Source organism: Phoenix dactylifera, chromosome 3 (assembly GCF_051530095.1).
Source record: "Phoenix dactylifera cultivar Ajwa chromosome 3, Ajwa_hap1_PhDact_Kaust_v1.1, whole genome shotgun sequence".
Lineage (NCBI taxonomy): Eukaryota > Viridiplantae > Streptophyta > Magnoliopsida > Arecales > Arecaceae > Phoenix > Phoenix dactylifera.
This window is the reverse complement of record NC_143192.1, coordinates 33,361,690-33,374,231: the sequence shown is the minus strand read 5'-3', so window position 1 is coordinate 33,374,231 and position 12,542 is coordinate 33,361,690. Positions and strand designations below refer to the sequence as shown.

Below are 12,542 nucleotides of genomic sequence, written 5' to 3'. Positions count from 1 at the left end.
TAAAATATATTCAATAACAAAATATTGTTCATCAAATTCATGCATCATGAATACTATGATTCAAAAGTTATCAAAGTAATAATTTATAATTTTGCCGATTAATCTAGAAAAAGTGAAGCATCACTTAACTTGCGTGTGAAACTAAATTGTTGGTCCAATCAATTTCAAAAATCCTCTTAGAGACTAATATTTTAAGAAATTATATTCTCATCAAAATTTCATCATGATTATTCTAAAAATAAAAATTCTAAATCTCCATAGCTTCACAGGGCTGACCAAGTGGGAGTGCCAGACACCCCGATCGGTCCAATCAGGGCGAATTTCATTTGATCATGGTTGAACTAGGGTGTAGATGGTTCAAAAAAAATTGGGGGTGGCCAAATCCAACAATGTCCGGCAAGGGCCAAGGTGGGGGCTAGCATGCGACTCGACGACCATGGATCAAGATATCCTTCACCAGGGTCGATCCAAAATCATTGAGAGGAGTCTTTTACCGAATCCAACAATCCTAGAGAGAAAGCAGAGCGAGAAAGTCTAGGTAGAGAGAAATAAGAGCGAAAAGAGAAAAGAGAGAAGGGGAGAGAATGAAATTTCTCTCTAGTGAAGAGGAGGAGATAGTGGTTGCTGGGGAGGAACTAGAAATTATCGGACCAATGATCGGCCATGTGGACGACGGCCAGTGACCATAGGTGGCTGGCAACGAGTCAACCGCATCAACCGACCAAAATAGGGGTTTCAACCCTTTAAGTCATGGATTTCATGGCATCCCGATGACAAAAACTTCGGCCAAGGCTTCAAGCTACTGTAAGGGCTGGAGGTAGACCTTGATGACGAGTGTCGGTGGCAAAACCAGCCGAAAAAAAGAGGAAAAACGATTGGTTACTGAAATAGAGAAATAGGGCTTCGCCCATGGTATGCTGTACCGGTCGGTACCGAACGTACCGTATCCGTACCGATGGATACCGGTATCGGTACGCCAGTGTCGGTACGTCTAGTGTATCGCATACCGTACCGTACCGACACTCGGTACGCATATGCTAGTGCGGCACCGGTACGGGGTTCGGTACCGGTACGGTGAACCTTGGCTTCGCCCTTTTTGTCGAAATTCGTCGATCACCAGTCAAAATTGGGCTTCCAAGAGCTCTTGAAGGAGAGGAGGGTCAGCTAAAGGATACCAGGTTCTTACCTGGGTTTCAGCAAGGCTTGCGGTGGTGGTGGCAGCTAGCGTTTAAGGAGAAGACCGAGGGAAATCTGGCGATGAATTTCAATCGGGGGCTGGGTTCTTTGGTGGGGTGGAAGAGAGGTTGGGAGCTATTACATAGCCAGTGGAGTTTAAGTTTTCTAGCCTCTGGTGAGATCGGAATGGAGGAGTCCAACTCCACCAAGTCAAATAGGGAGGGCTCTGCCCCTTTTTTTCTGGTTGGGCTGTGCATGCTTTTGGGTCGGTCAAATGGACCAAGCCTAGTTCACTAAGGCTGGGTATTATAGTCTACTAGTTATTTGACCAGGCACCTTAGATAATTGTGGTCCCTTTAATGCATATGGCTTGTTTTTAGTAAAACATGTACATGCAAGCATGCACAAATATATGCATATACTTTTGTATATGCATGAATATATTCATGCATGTGTGCATATGCATGTGTATGCTTGTGTTTTATGACTCATTTATACCCATTTATCCTGTTCCCTCTATGGACTGGCATGGCCATTTTTTTTCTTCTCCATGTCTATTCTTATTTTCCCCTCCTATCGCAAGTATTTTGCTTTCTAAAGTGCTTAAGGTAGTTTTTGTTTTGATTTTTCTTATGACTTTTTGATATGCCAACTAATTGCGCTATGTGCTCATTAATAAACTTCAAATTGCAAGATCACTTATCCAAGTTATTTTCTCAACTCTTTATATGGTTATGTATGTCATATACTCAAGAAGGAGATCATAAGCTGTTTACTGACATGGCATCTGATGTAGGGGTCTGCATCTTATGCTTTAATTTGGTTTAGGCCTGCCTAAAATAGTTGATAGTGATTAAATATAAGGGGTGACATGATGTATGGTTAATATTTGGAGTTGTATGACCAAGTGAACTATATATTCGTGCATAATGCAGGACATGCTTCCGATTCTAACAGAACTTCGTCGTGCATTAGACATGCAAATGGAACTTGAAGCACTAGTTGAGAATGGAAACTACTTTCAGGTAGGATTTCAATATATATCTTTCTTTCTTTGCTCTATTTAAGCTTTGTAGATGCTCAGCTCTTGCAATGGGGCAGTTTTTGTGATGGAATTGTTTTCATTCTCTTGGCGGTTTATTCGCCTCTTATGACAGGCGTTTCAATTGTTACCAGAGTACTTGCAAGTTTTGGAGAATTATTCAGAACTTTCTGCTATTCAAGAAATGGGACTCGGTGTTGAGGTCAGTTTTTTGCTTCATTGAAGGAATTCATTGCCAGACATTTACTAAGACTTAAGCAACTTCTGTGCTTTTCCTCTCTACACAACTAAATCTTCATTTTCTTTGTTTTAAATTGGGAAACTAAATTTGGTATTACTTTCTTTTTTCTTATTTTTATATTAATTCCATCTTTCTTTTTCTACTATAAGATTATAATAGTTTGTCTTATTAATCTTATTATATCTGTAGGCTTGGTTAGGAAGGACAATTCAAAAGCTAGATTCACACTTACTAGGAGTTTGCCAGATGTTCAAGGAGGAAAGCTACATAACTGTTAGTATTCTCATCTGTTGGCAAAGAAACTTATTATTCTTTTGTTTGAATGGGTGCTGCATCTAAAATGTTGAGGTTCGATTTTATTCTATGATATGTATAATATTTACGACCCTTCTAGCTGCTTTTGTGTTGACCTTTTATCACCTATTTAACTTATGTAGAGTAAAGCTGAACATATGGTTTCCCTTACACTTCACCTTGAAGGAAGTTTGATTCATCTTATCATTTGTTAGGAGCAACTTGTTGTATTATGTTTCTTTAATGAAGGCCACATATCTCTTTCATTTCAATGTCTTCTTTCTTTATTTGTAAGAACTGTAGTTACTACTCTTTCTTTAACTGTTCATTTCCTTCCTCCATGTTTTTTGAATTGACATTAGGATGCAGAAGTGAGAATGGTGAAAATTATAAGATGTGGGGTTGGGATTTGCATGGTGGTTGGTCATCGTAAGTTTGCTTCGTTTGACTACAACAATATAAAATGCTAGTAATTTGAGTTGCGGTCGTGTAAAAGAGTTAATACTTTGAACTTGTCGAGGACTTATTTTATAACTGTTGACTATATTTGCATTTTGAAATAGTTGAAGAATTGTACATTTTGGTGGTTGTTTTCCATCATATTCAGAAATTAATGCAACAAAATGAAAGTGCAAAATAGATTTCCCCCCAGCATTGAAGTTTATTCAAGGATAAGACGCTGTGGCAATGGACATGTAAGGGGCTAAACTACTTTCTTGTATTATAGAATAAATGGATTCCCAAATTTAGGTTGTTCTTAAGACCAAAAGTTCTATATGAATGAATTCAACTGACTCATAAATAAATCTTTACTTGCTATTGGCAAATTAAGCTAAGGATTGACTTCAACTCCCTATAAGTTTCTTATGATTTAAAATAAAAAGATATGCAATTGCATGACAAGTTTGGTGCTGATGATGTGACAACCTAGCTTTAAATAGATTTCTTTTGCTGTCCTGTATTAGTTAAAGCAACCTACAACATCAACTCAGTTTATTGACAGGGTGTCAAGAGCCTTCTGTTCAGAGATTTGGCAAGTTACCTGTCTCATTTATGAAATTTGCTTAAAATTAAGGCTGCACTTAAAAAATCTGTTTTTTTTATAAAATGAAATCATATTCAGTGTATACTCTTGGTCTGCAGTGTTACTCTAAGAAGTATCACATTGCTCCTACCAGTAGGGCCACAAATAAGTTAACTGTCATTTAAATAAATTTAGTTAACTAATTCAGTCAAAATCATCTATTTATATACTTTTGCTTATCAGTAGCAAGATTGCATGTTTCCAATGATCATTCCCTCGTACCCCCTTCTTTTCCCACCGCAGGCATCCTTAGACCTCCCAAACATCACCTACCTTTTTTTTTGGCATTATGCAATAGATTCTCACATCACATATATTACCTTTAGTCTCTTTGCAGCCTGCTCCATCTCGTAGTCAGGGCTTTTCATGGATGTGTTCTCTGATAGCCTCAACTGATATGATGTGTTTAAATATGAATGCATATGGTAATTGGTGACTGTTATTTTTACCTTTTAGATGCATAGGATGTAATGAGACACTAATATTTTGGACTGATCACTTTGAGAAGCACTCATTTTTCCTTTAGAGCATTTATATATCTGTATGCAGTGCGTAATGCCCATTGTATGTCTATGATATTTGAGATAGGATTTGTTCAATGAATGCATTTAAAACGCATTCCTGTCTTTCAAGAGAGTAATAACAGACTTGGTTTGTTTTTAATAATGTAGGAACTGTATATATACTTTCCAGAGCATAGCGGCTTTTAAGACAATGTGCCATCCCTTTCTTTGGCTTTTTTTTTTTGTAAGCATGCAGAACCATATTAATATGCTTGAATTTGAATGATTACATATAAAATCAATGAGTACTATTGCATACTGTAAATATTTAGATTAATATTTATATATAGATGTAAAGATATGATAAGGAAAACAAGATTCTCTGAAACACTACGACCAGTAAATTGTATGGTAAGCATGGTTGCTTCTAACTATGGACAGTATGCTGATGCATATTTGATCCATTGTGTTCCACAACAAAAAAAAATCACAGCAGCACCTTTACCATATGTATTAGTTAGACCACTTGATGGACAAAATAAGTTTATAATAATATGAAATATGAATAATTCACTACAATATTGTTGGATACAAAAAAATTAGGAAGAATCCTGTATTTTGTTTTTGTTCGAGCGTGTAGATCATTGTAACTGCATGTTAGTTCAAAAATTCTTTATGTAGTTGTGATGTCTTAGCACTCTTGTAATGATGCACGTTACATAATGGAGTTCTATTTCAAGTGGATGCAATCTTCTCTTAGTCTGATAGATAAGTTGGTGGTGGTAGTTGATCCCATGGTCTCAAATCCTGGCGGGATGCCTGTGGGACACTGGGATGGGGTATCGTCCTGAGTGTCGGGATAGGGCTAGCCTACCGTTGTCCTAGCATCCCGATCGGCATGTCCTGGGACATCCCTTGTCCCAAGTGTTAGGACGAGGCAGGACAGCGGTGCGTCCTATTCCATAGGCAAAACTGGGACAACCCCATCTCATGGAATTTAAAACCTTGGTTGATCCTCTATCATATTATATGCCCAAGGATGCTCAATTATGCAGACACCAAAAGGAGGAGCTTTATAGGAGAAAGGCCATATTTCGCTATTTGCACAAGTCCTTACTTCCAGATGTTGTGTTTGAAATTTCATAGAGAGTCCAAGTACATTGCTATGATTATGATTGTAATTTGGTGATGCTTCATTTTATGTTTCAAAATCACAATATTTGCAAGTTTGTAAATATTGAAAGAAACACATGTCCTTTGACCTATAAATCCAGATGTAACAATCATTGGTATTGATGGTGCTCCATAATGCATTCTGGCTTTTATGTGGGTCTCTGCTACTATTCCTACATCAACAATACTTTGATCTTTGTCACTCATCCGAATTTTCCAGTGTACCACAAGAGTTATGTATCATTTATTTTTGTTTGAAATCTTGAAAATATAATTCTATGTAGGCAGTTGATGCTTATGCATTGATGGGGGATGTTGCTGGGCTTGCTGAAAAAATACAGAGTTTTTATATGCAAGAAGTTCTCTCCAGAACACATTCTGTACTGAAAGATGTGGTACAAGAGGTAATTTGGTTTTGACTCGTTCTTGTTTTACAATTTTTACCATTAAAGTTCATTAATCATTTTTGGATGCTCATTTTCTTGTATATATGTATGAGAGAAAATATGAGGTATTTAAACTAGGTGTTCTATTTTAGGATCTTAATTAAACCTCTGATTTATTGGGGCATTATATTAAAGTCCCTGAGGATGCAATGTTCTGCCTCTTCTGGTGCTCAATGGGCTTTTGTAAATCAAACTTAGTGCTAAATTCTTAATCATGATTCATTTTTTATGTGTTGTGATCATTAAATTATTAATGTGTAGAATTTGACATTAGGAATCTGCCAAGCCATGTACATTTTAAGGCACTGCCATGTCAATCACTTGATTATATTCACAAAAATCACTTACCTTTCCCAATTCCTTGAATTTATGAAGCTTGTCACTTTCTTCTGATTATGTTAGTTGTAACTCTCATACCCTATTAGAGTACTCATTTCGTCAGCTGCTTGTTGCCATGCTTTGTGTTTCCTTGCATAATTGATGCAACCTAACATTGAAGCGAGGTAGGTAATCCTTGCATAGATTAATTTCTTTTAATAAATGAAAGAAAAAAATGCTAAAATAATGTGAAGGAATGTTCTTTTATTTCGTATTCTCCCTATTTCCTTGATTTATGTGTTTGTTCTTATTATGGGAGTTTAAATTTCAACCTTTATGCCCTATCTTTACAAAGTTGGTTTAATGGGTCCAAGTGATTCATCTTAGTTTGAGCAATGCTTGACCAGCTCTTAGCTTGATCTCTCCAAATTGTTTCTAGATTCTTGGTAAGGAAACTATGAATTAGAGAGTGGCCTCCCATGGAACTCTTAAACAAGGTCTGCAAAACTGGTATAGGTATCGTATCGGCGCCTCGCTGGTGCAGTGCAGTGTGGTCAGTAGGTATGATATGCACTTTGTACCAACACAGGATCGTGACTCCTTTCTCTCACTCCCAGCCATGGTATTGCTCTAAATTGGATGGTACGGGTTTGGTAATAGGTGGTATGGGTGCGGTTATGCATGGTTTGGACTGGTTTGGCCCATATGCCGAACTGGACCTAAGAATTGCCCTGATTTGGCATTGGTATGGTATGGTAAACCCCAATACTGGCGGTTCAGGATGGTTCTGTAGTCCTTGCTCTGAAATCTGAATGCTAGTTGGTGGGTAGGAGGAACTGCGATATTAATTATGCAATTTAAGTTCACAGAACCAGGGAGCAACCCTTCTAAGTTTCTACAGATGTAGAAAGCATCCACATTCCATAGAAAGACAAATAAGTCAAGGTTTGATATATGGAACCCCATTTATTTGTTGGGCAAAATTTATTTGCCAAATTGTACAATATGATCTCCAAATGGCATACCATACAAATTCAAACATCTCTTAGGGCATTTAATTAGGGTAAGCACTGTAACTCTAATGTTGCCTTTAGATATATCCAATGAATCTGCCTTTTCCTTTGCAATCTGTCTAAGATATGTTGTTTCAAGTTGTCTTTTACTGCACATGCCCAAGCAATCCCAGATCCTTTATTCAACTTCCCATCACTTTTTTTCCCTCGGTCGACCTTTTGACATTTCATTGTGAACTCCTTTTGATTTCTCCCCTTCTTACTGTTTTTGAACTATGAAGATATCTCCCAACATTTCCATTTTTCCAGCTTTTTTCCCCATATACATGCATTCCATAGTGGCAAACATTCTATGAATCATACATTACATAATTCCACCATGCTCCTAACTATTATTTCTATTTTTTGTGATTTTTTCTTATTTGATGCATTTTAACGTTGAAGCATATTTCTGGTTGTTCGTATTTCAGTGCAACATCAATTAACTTTGATTGATTTTTTTGCATATTTCGAAACAGTACCCTAATTTTGGGCTGTATCGGGGGTGTGAGGCAGTTCTGCTCGGTTCGAACTAGTACGGATCGATTTGACTCATATTACTGAACTGAAACTCACAACTATACTGTAGCTTACCAGTATAGGTAAGGTAGGTATTGGTCAGTACGGCAGGCTGAGAAAACAAAATTTCTCAACTTTCTTAGGGAATTTTCCATGTATGACATAAATATTTTCCGCTGCGAAAATAAAAAATTCATTTAGTGGGTACTAGATCATCATCTTTACCTGCTTTTCCAGTTATCTCAATGTCCTCAAAATTGAATTTCATATATTCTGTAGTGATAGAGCCAACTTTAAGATCTACAAAACTGTGATCTAGCCAATCCTCAAAATTGAACTTCATACATCTGATGATCCATTCTGCATTTTGTCCACCCAACTCTAGGGTGTTAAATTACATGATAAACTTGCTCTATCTCATATGTAGATTGTGCTGTAGGGTAGTTGTTTTAAACCTTGATGTCTGTTTGAAAATTTTTGTCAGAATTTCAAAGAAACTATGGAAGAAGTTAGTAATTGATGAACATTAAACATAATGCTTATAGTTGACACAGTTGTTGAATGTTTCATTTTTTATTGTTTTTATGCAGCAGTATGAAACAATCATTGTATAGTAAGTTGCACTTGACTACTGAGACATGTAACCTGTATGACCCGAATTTTCCTCTCCATGTTGGGCATAAATGCCTAAAGATGCAAGGGCCTTTTGAAAGTATATGTCTTGTTCAAACTTCAAACCATAGAATTAGAACACTGGAAGAGTCATTTGTTGGCCTCAGACAATAGCATGTAAAAACTTAGTTGTCCTCAAACTGAGAATAAATTCTTTAATTGTTTGTGTTGTTAGCTTGACAATTTCATTTTCTTAACATTGTAAAATATCCAGTTTGAAATTTAGCATTTACTGGAACATTAAACTCTGCCACATTTCACTCTATCTAGCTTGTATTTTCCTAATCTTCCTTTTGGTCTTTGTTTCTTCTTCTTCTGTTGCTTCTTTTTTTTAATCCCCTGTTAGGCCTTTTCAACTATTGTTAATAGAATTGTTAAGTGATTTTTTATTTCTCCTTTTTTCTTGTACAGCAGATTGTTTGTTTTCTTTTTTTTTTTAAATATTTTCTAAATGACTAATTACCATGGCAGGAAATTGGAAATACTATGCAGAGAAGTAGGTGCGTCTGGAATACTCTATTCTCTTCTTTTTCCTGTATGCCTATTCAAAATTACAAATTATGGAATTAGTTTTAAGACGTGGGTGATATCCTTTTCAACTGTCCATTGCTCTGTTATTTTTAAGTTGTCTTCAGTATTTTTTTTAAATTTTATATCTGAGTGGAAGTAATCCTTGTAAACTTGTATGGTTGATGATTAATATAATATTGCTGAGTTTGTTAGTTTCAGAAACTGAGTTGGCTGATTCTAGCAATATTCAAGCAGTTCGCTTCCATGACTGTGTAGATACTAAATTTATTATGACAATATGCCAAGTTCGAAGGCATAGGTTTAAACTTTTGGTACTATATTATGCTTTTCTTCGAAGACTTTGGTGTGAGTTTGCAACTGTATGCTTACATGATGCAGCAAGATTTTATTTTATTTTTTTTCTTGATTTGCTCTTTACATCAGGATTCGTGATAAGCCAAGTGTATTATTCAGCCAGTATTTTGTATCAACCATCAACCATTACTAGATTAGGGGTCTAATTATCTTTCCCTAGATCCATGTCATTTTGATTTAATGAAATGTTGAATGATGGTTTTAATACCTTTAACTCTTCAAGTCACTTTAGGTAATTTTGGTTAATATATTTGTGGTTCTAAATTTAGTCTTTATGTTTTTAATGGAGTTTCTTGGATTTCCTTTATAATTCTTAAGAGATGGAGGTATTCTTATCTATATGTAGATTTGAACTTCATTATTTTTTGTATAATTTTTAATTCTTTATCTCCTTTATCATTTATTCATCTTGCCTTTCCTCATCATTGAGGTTTACCATTGGTAGATAAAGGATTGAAGTACCAGTCGTACTGGTTCATACTGGCTGTGTTGGATTGTAATGGTAAGAAACAAATATTAGTACGCCTCCCTGATTGGTATTGTACCAACACGTGGTATTTCATCGCTATTTTGTTGTGCTGGCACTGAGAGGTGTACTATGTCAGTATGGTTACCGTGCTGCATGAGTGAAATACTGGTATGTGTACCCGTACAAATACCCTTGCGTAGAAGATTTGGACTGCAACAGTTTCAAATTTCAACGATCTATTGAAGATCTCTCCATATTCTGCTCAAGGTTTCACAACGATTTCCACCACATCTTTCCTCACCTTTCAAGTACTTTTATATATATTTTCTGGTTGATCATTAAGACTTAAGATCTTTATGATTTCTGAAGTTTAGCAGCCATTAAGTGAAAACAAAAGGTTAAATAAAGCTGCCTAAGCTGTTTTCTAGTGGGGATAGATAGGAGAAATAAGACTCAAGGTTTTTGGGCTAAATATATTGATCAGTAGTTGATTTATAAGCAAAAATCAACAAATGTAGAGAAGATAGCAGTGGAAAGAACATAGAATAGGGAAGAAGGGGCTGGGGGTGGGGGATACCAAAAATCTTTTTCGTCCATTCAAATAATCCACATGACTTGTCTTTTAGTGGCCTTCTATAGGCCCCCCTTATAGCTTTTTATCGGCTTATTTACAATTTATTTAGGACACTAAAGAACAGGTAGCCAATCTCTATATGGACAGTCGAAATTTTTCCCAATACAAAAATTAGAATCTCTCAGAATGCTATATTAGAGTCTGTTAAAGCAACTAAAATTAAAATTTTTGGAACTTTATGCTTTATCCAACTTAGCGTGTACCTAAAGTAGGATTCTTGCATAGCAATCCTACTTAAAATAGGACTCAATAACTAACTTCAAGATTTACCTAAATAAAAGATTCAAGATTCAAAGGAATCTAATATTGAACTAGATTTTTGATTTTCATTCTGCAACAGAATGCACATATGTTTTCTTTGCTTTAGTGGCAAAAGAATTGTTATAGTCAATGTAAGACTATTAAGCAAGGTTGGTCGAACCGGACTGAATTGCTCAGTTCGGCTCGTACCGAGCCGACCCCGTCAGAGACCGGGTTGGTTCGCCTATTAAAGTCCGGACCGGCTCCGAACCGGCCGAAACGGGTCTCGAACTGGCCGGTGTAGATCCTCCAGGACCGAAGGATATCTACGGTGAGCTTTTTGACAATAATAATGAGGAGCTAGAGAAGTGGATTTTTTCATACAAGAGCAAGTAGCTCACATATGGACTGATGGTGATGTGTAATAGTTGGACCGGTCTTACTAGGTGGAGCATTATCAATTTCTTAACATATTGTGATATGAACACTTCCTTCCTCAAGTCGGTTGATACTTCTGATCAGGTACGTGATGCCATATACATCCTCAGATTGATGAAGGAGGTGATTGATCAGGTAGGAGAGGAGAATATCGTGCAGGTCATCACTGATAATGGACCACAATATAAAGTTGTCAGGGAGATCTTGGAGCGGCGGCCACATATTTTCTGGACCCCATATGTTGCACATTGTATTGACTTCATGTTGATGGACATTGTGAAGATTCATAGGGTGTAGCTGATAGTGGAGGCAACTCAAACTATCACCAGATATATTTATAACTTTACATGGGATTAGGAGTCACACGATTTGCTACTAAGTATACAGATCCGATCCATAGTGTTTTTGTTGATGATGAGGATGATCCAATAATTGGATGACTTGTGGGCAAGTAGCAGAAATCAAAGCTTGATGAGCGAGGATCGCCTCCATGACTGGCCAGTTTCATAGCTAGCGAGGCTAGGGTCGATGTAGGGCAACGGGTAGAGAGCAATATTCCACGCATCCTTCCAGCTGATCAGCCACAACAACAAGGGTCTTTGGGGAGCCGATCACCACGACTCGAAATTCTCTCAAAGATATGATTGAGAGATGTTTAGACAAGGCCACTATGTTACCTGGTCGACAGTGTTTTCATCCATTGAGATGGTATCTATTTTTTTTAACATAAAATATTCTGACAGTGTTTTCTCTACTTATCTTTAATTAGAGGAAATGCTGTTGGATGTAAATTATGTCCTTTATAACCTTTCATATATTGTAAATGTAGATATAGTTGTCCATAGTGCATTTTCACTTGCATGCAGTTGTGTCAGAGAGACACATGTAATTGTCTATGCATTTCATTTTCTTGTTTATGGTCATAATTCTAATATGTATTGACATTTTTATTCCCTTTGTACTGTCATTTCCTCTCTCTCTCTGTCTTGAAAGGATTCCATCATCGATTAGAATGTTGGCATGTTTGCTGCAATGAGCAGCCTCTGGTTGCACATGAGTTTCTCCTTTATTCTCTTCTATTACTAATCCTTTTCTTCTTCAGATTTACTTACAGTGATCTCTGTGTTCAAATACCTGAATCCAAATTTCGACAATGTTTGTTAAAAACCTTGGATACCCTATTTAAGTTGATGTGTTCATATTATTCTATCATGAGCTTTCGGCTGGAAGAAAAGGTAAGCAAATTAGGTTCATATTTTTTGTAATTGCTTCTTTTTGTAGTTTTGTTTATTTTGTCATAACATTTTTCATTCAAAATGGTCCAGTTAGATTAGAATTTTTTAATTACTTGAGTAA

General features: G+C 36.5%; 1 protein-coding gene across 8 annotated transcripts in view; it reads left to right on the top strand.

Moving 5' to 3' along the window:
- The window catches only part of LOC103716995 (uncharacterized), a 54,879-nt gene that overhangs the window by 19,307 nt on the left and 23,030 nt on the right, over positions 1-12,542 (top strand). For all 8 annotated transcript variants that reach the window (XR_015976224.2, XR_015976225.2, XR_015976223.2 and 5 more), the window contains 6 exons: positions 2,112-2,201; positions 2,334-2,420; positions 2,649-2,732; positions 5,798-5,917; positions 8,992-9,020; positions 12,289-12,421. Coding sequence is in view for 5 of the 8 variants with exons in the window: in XM_017845175.5 (XP_017700664.4) it covers positions 2,112-2,201; positions 2,334-2,420; positions 2,649-2,732; positions 5,798-5,917; positions 8,992-9,020; positions 12,289-12,421 (543 nt within the window). In the remaining 3 variants the exon portion in view is untranslated. The remainder of the gene's footprint in view (positions 1-2,111; positions 2,202-2,333; positions 2,421-2,648; positions 2,733-5,797; positions 5,918-8,991; positions 9,021-12,288; positions 12,422-12,542) is intronic.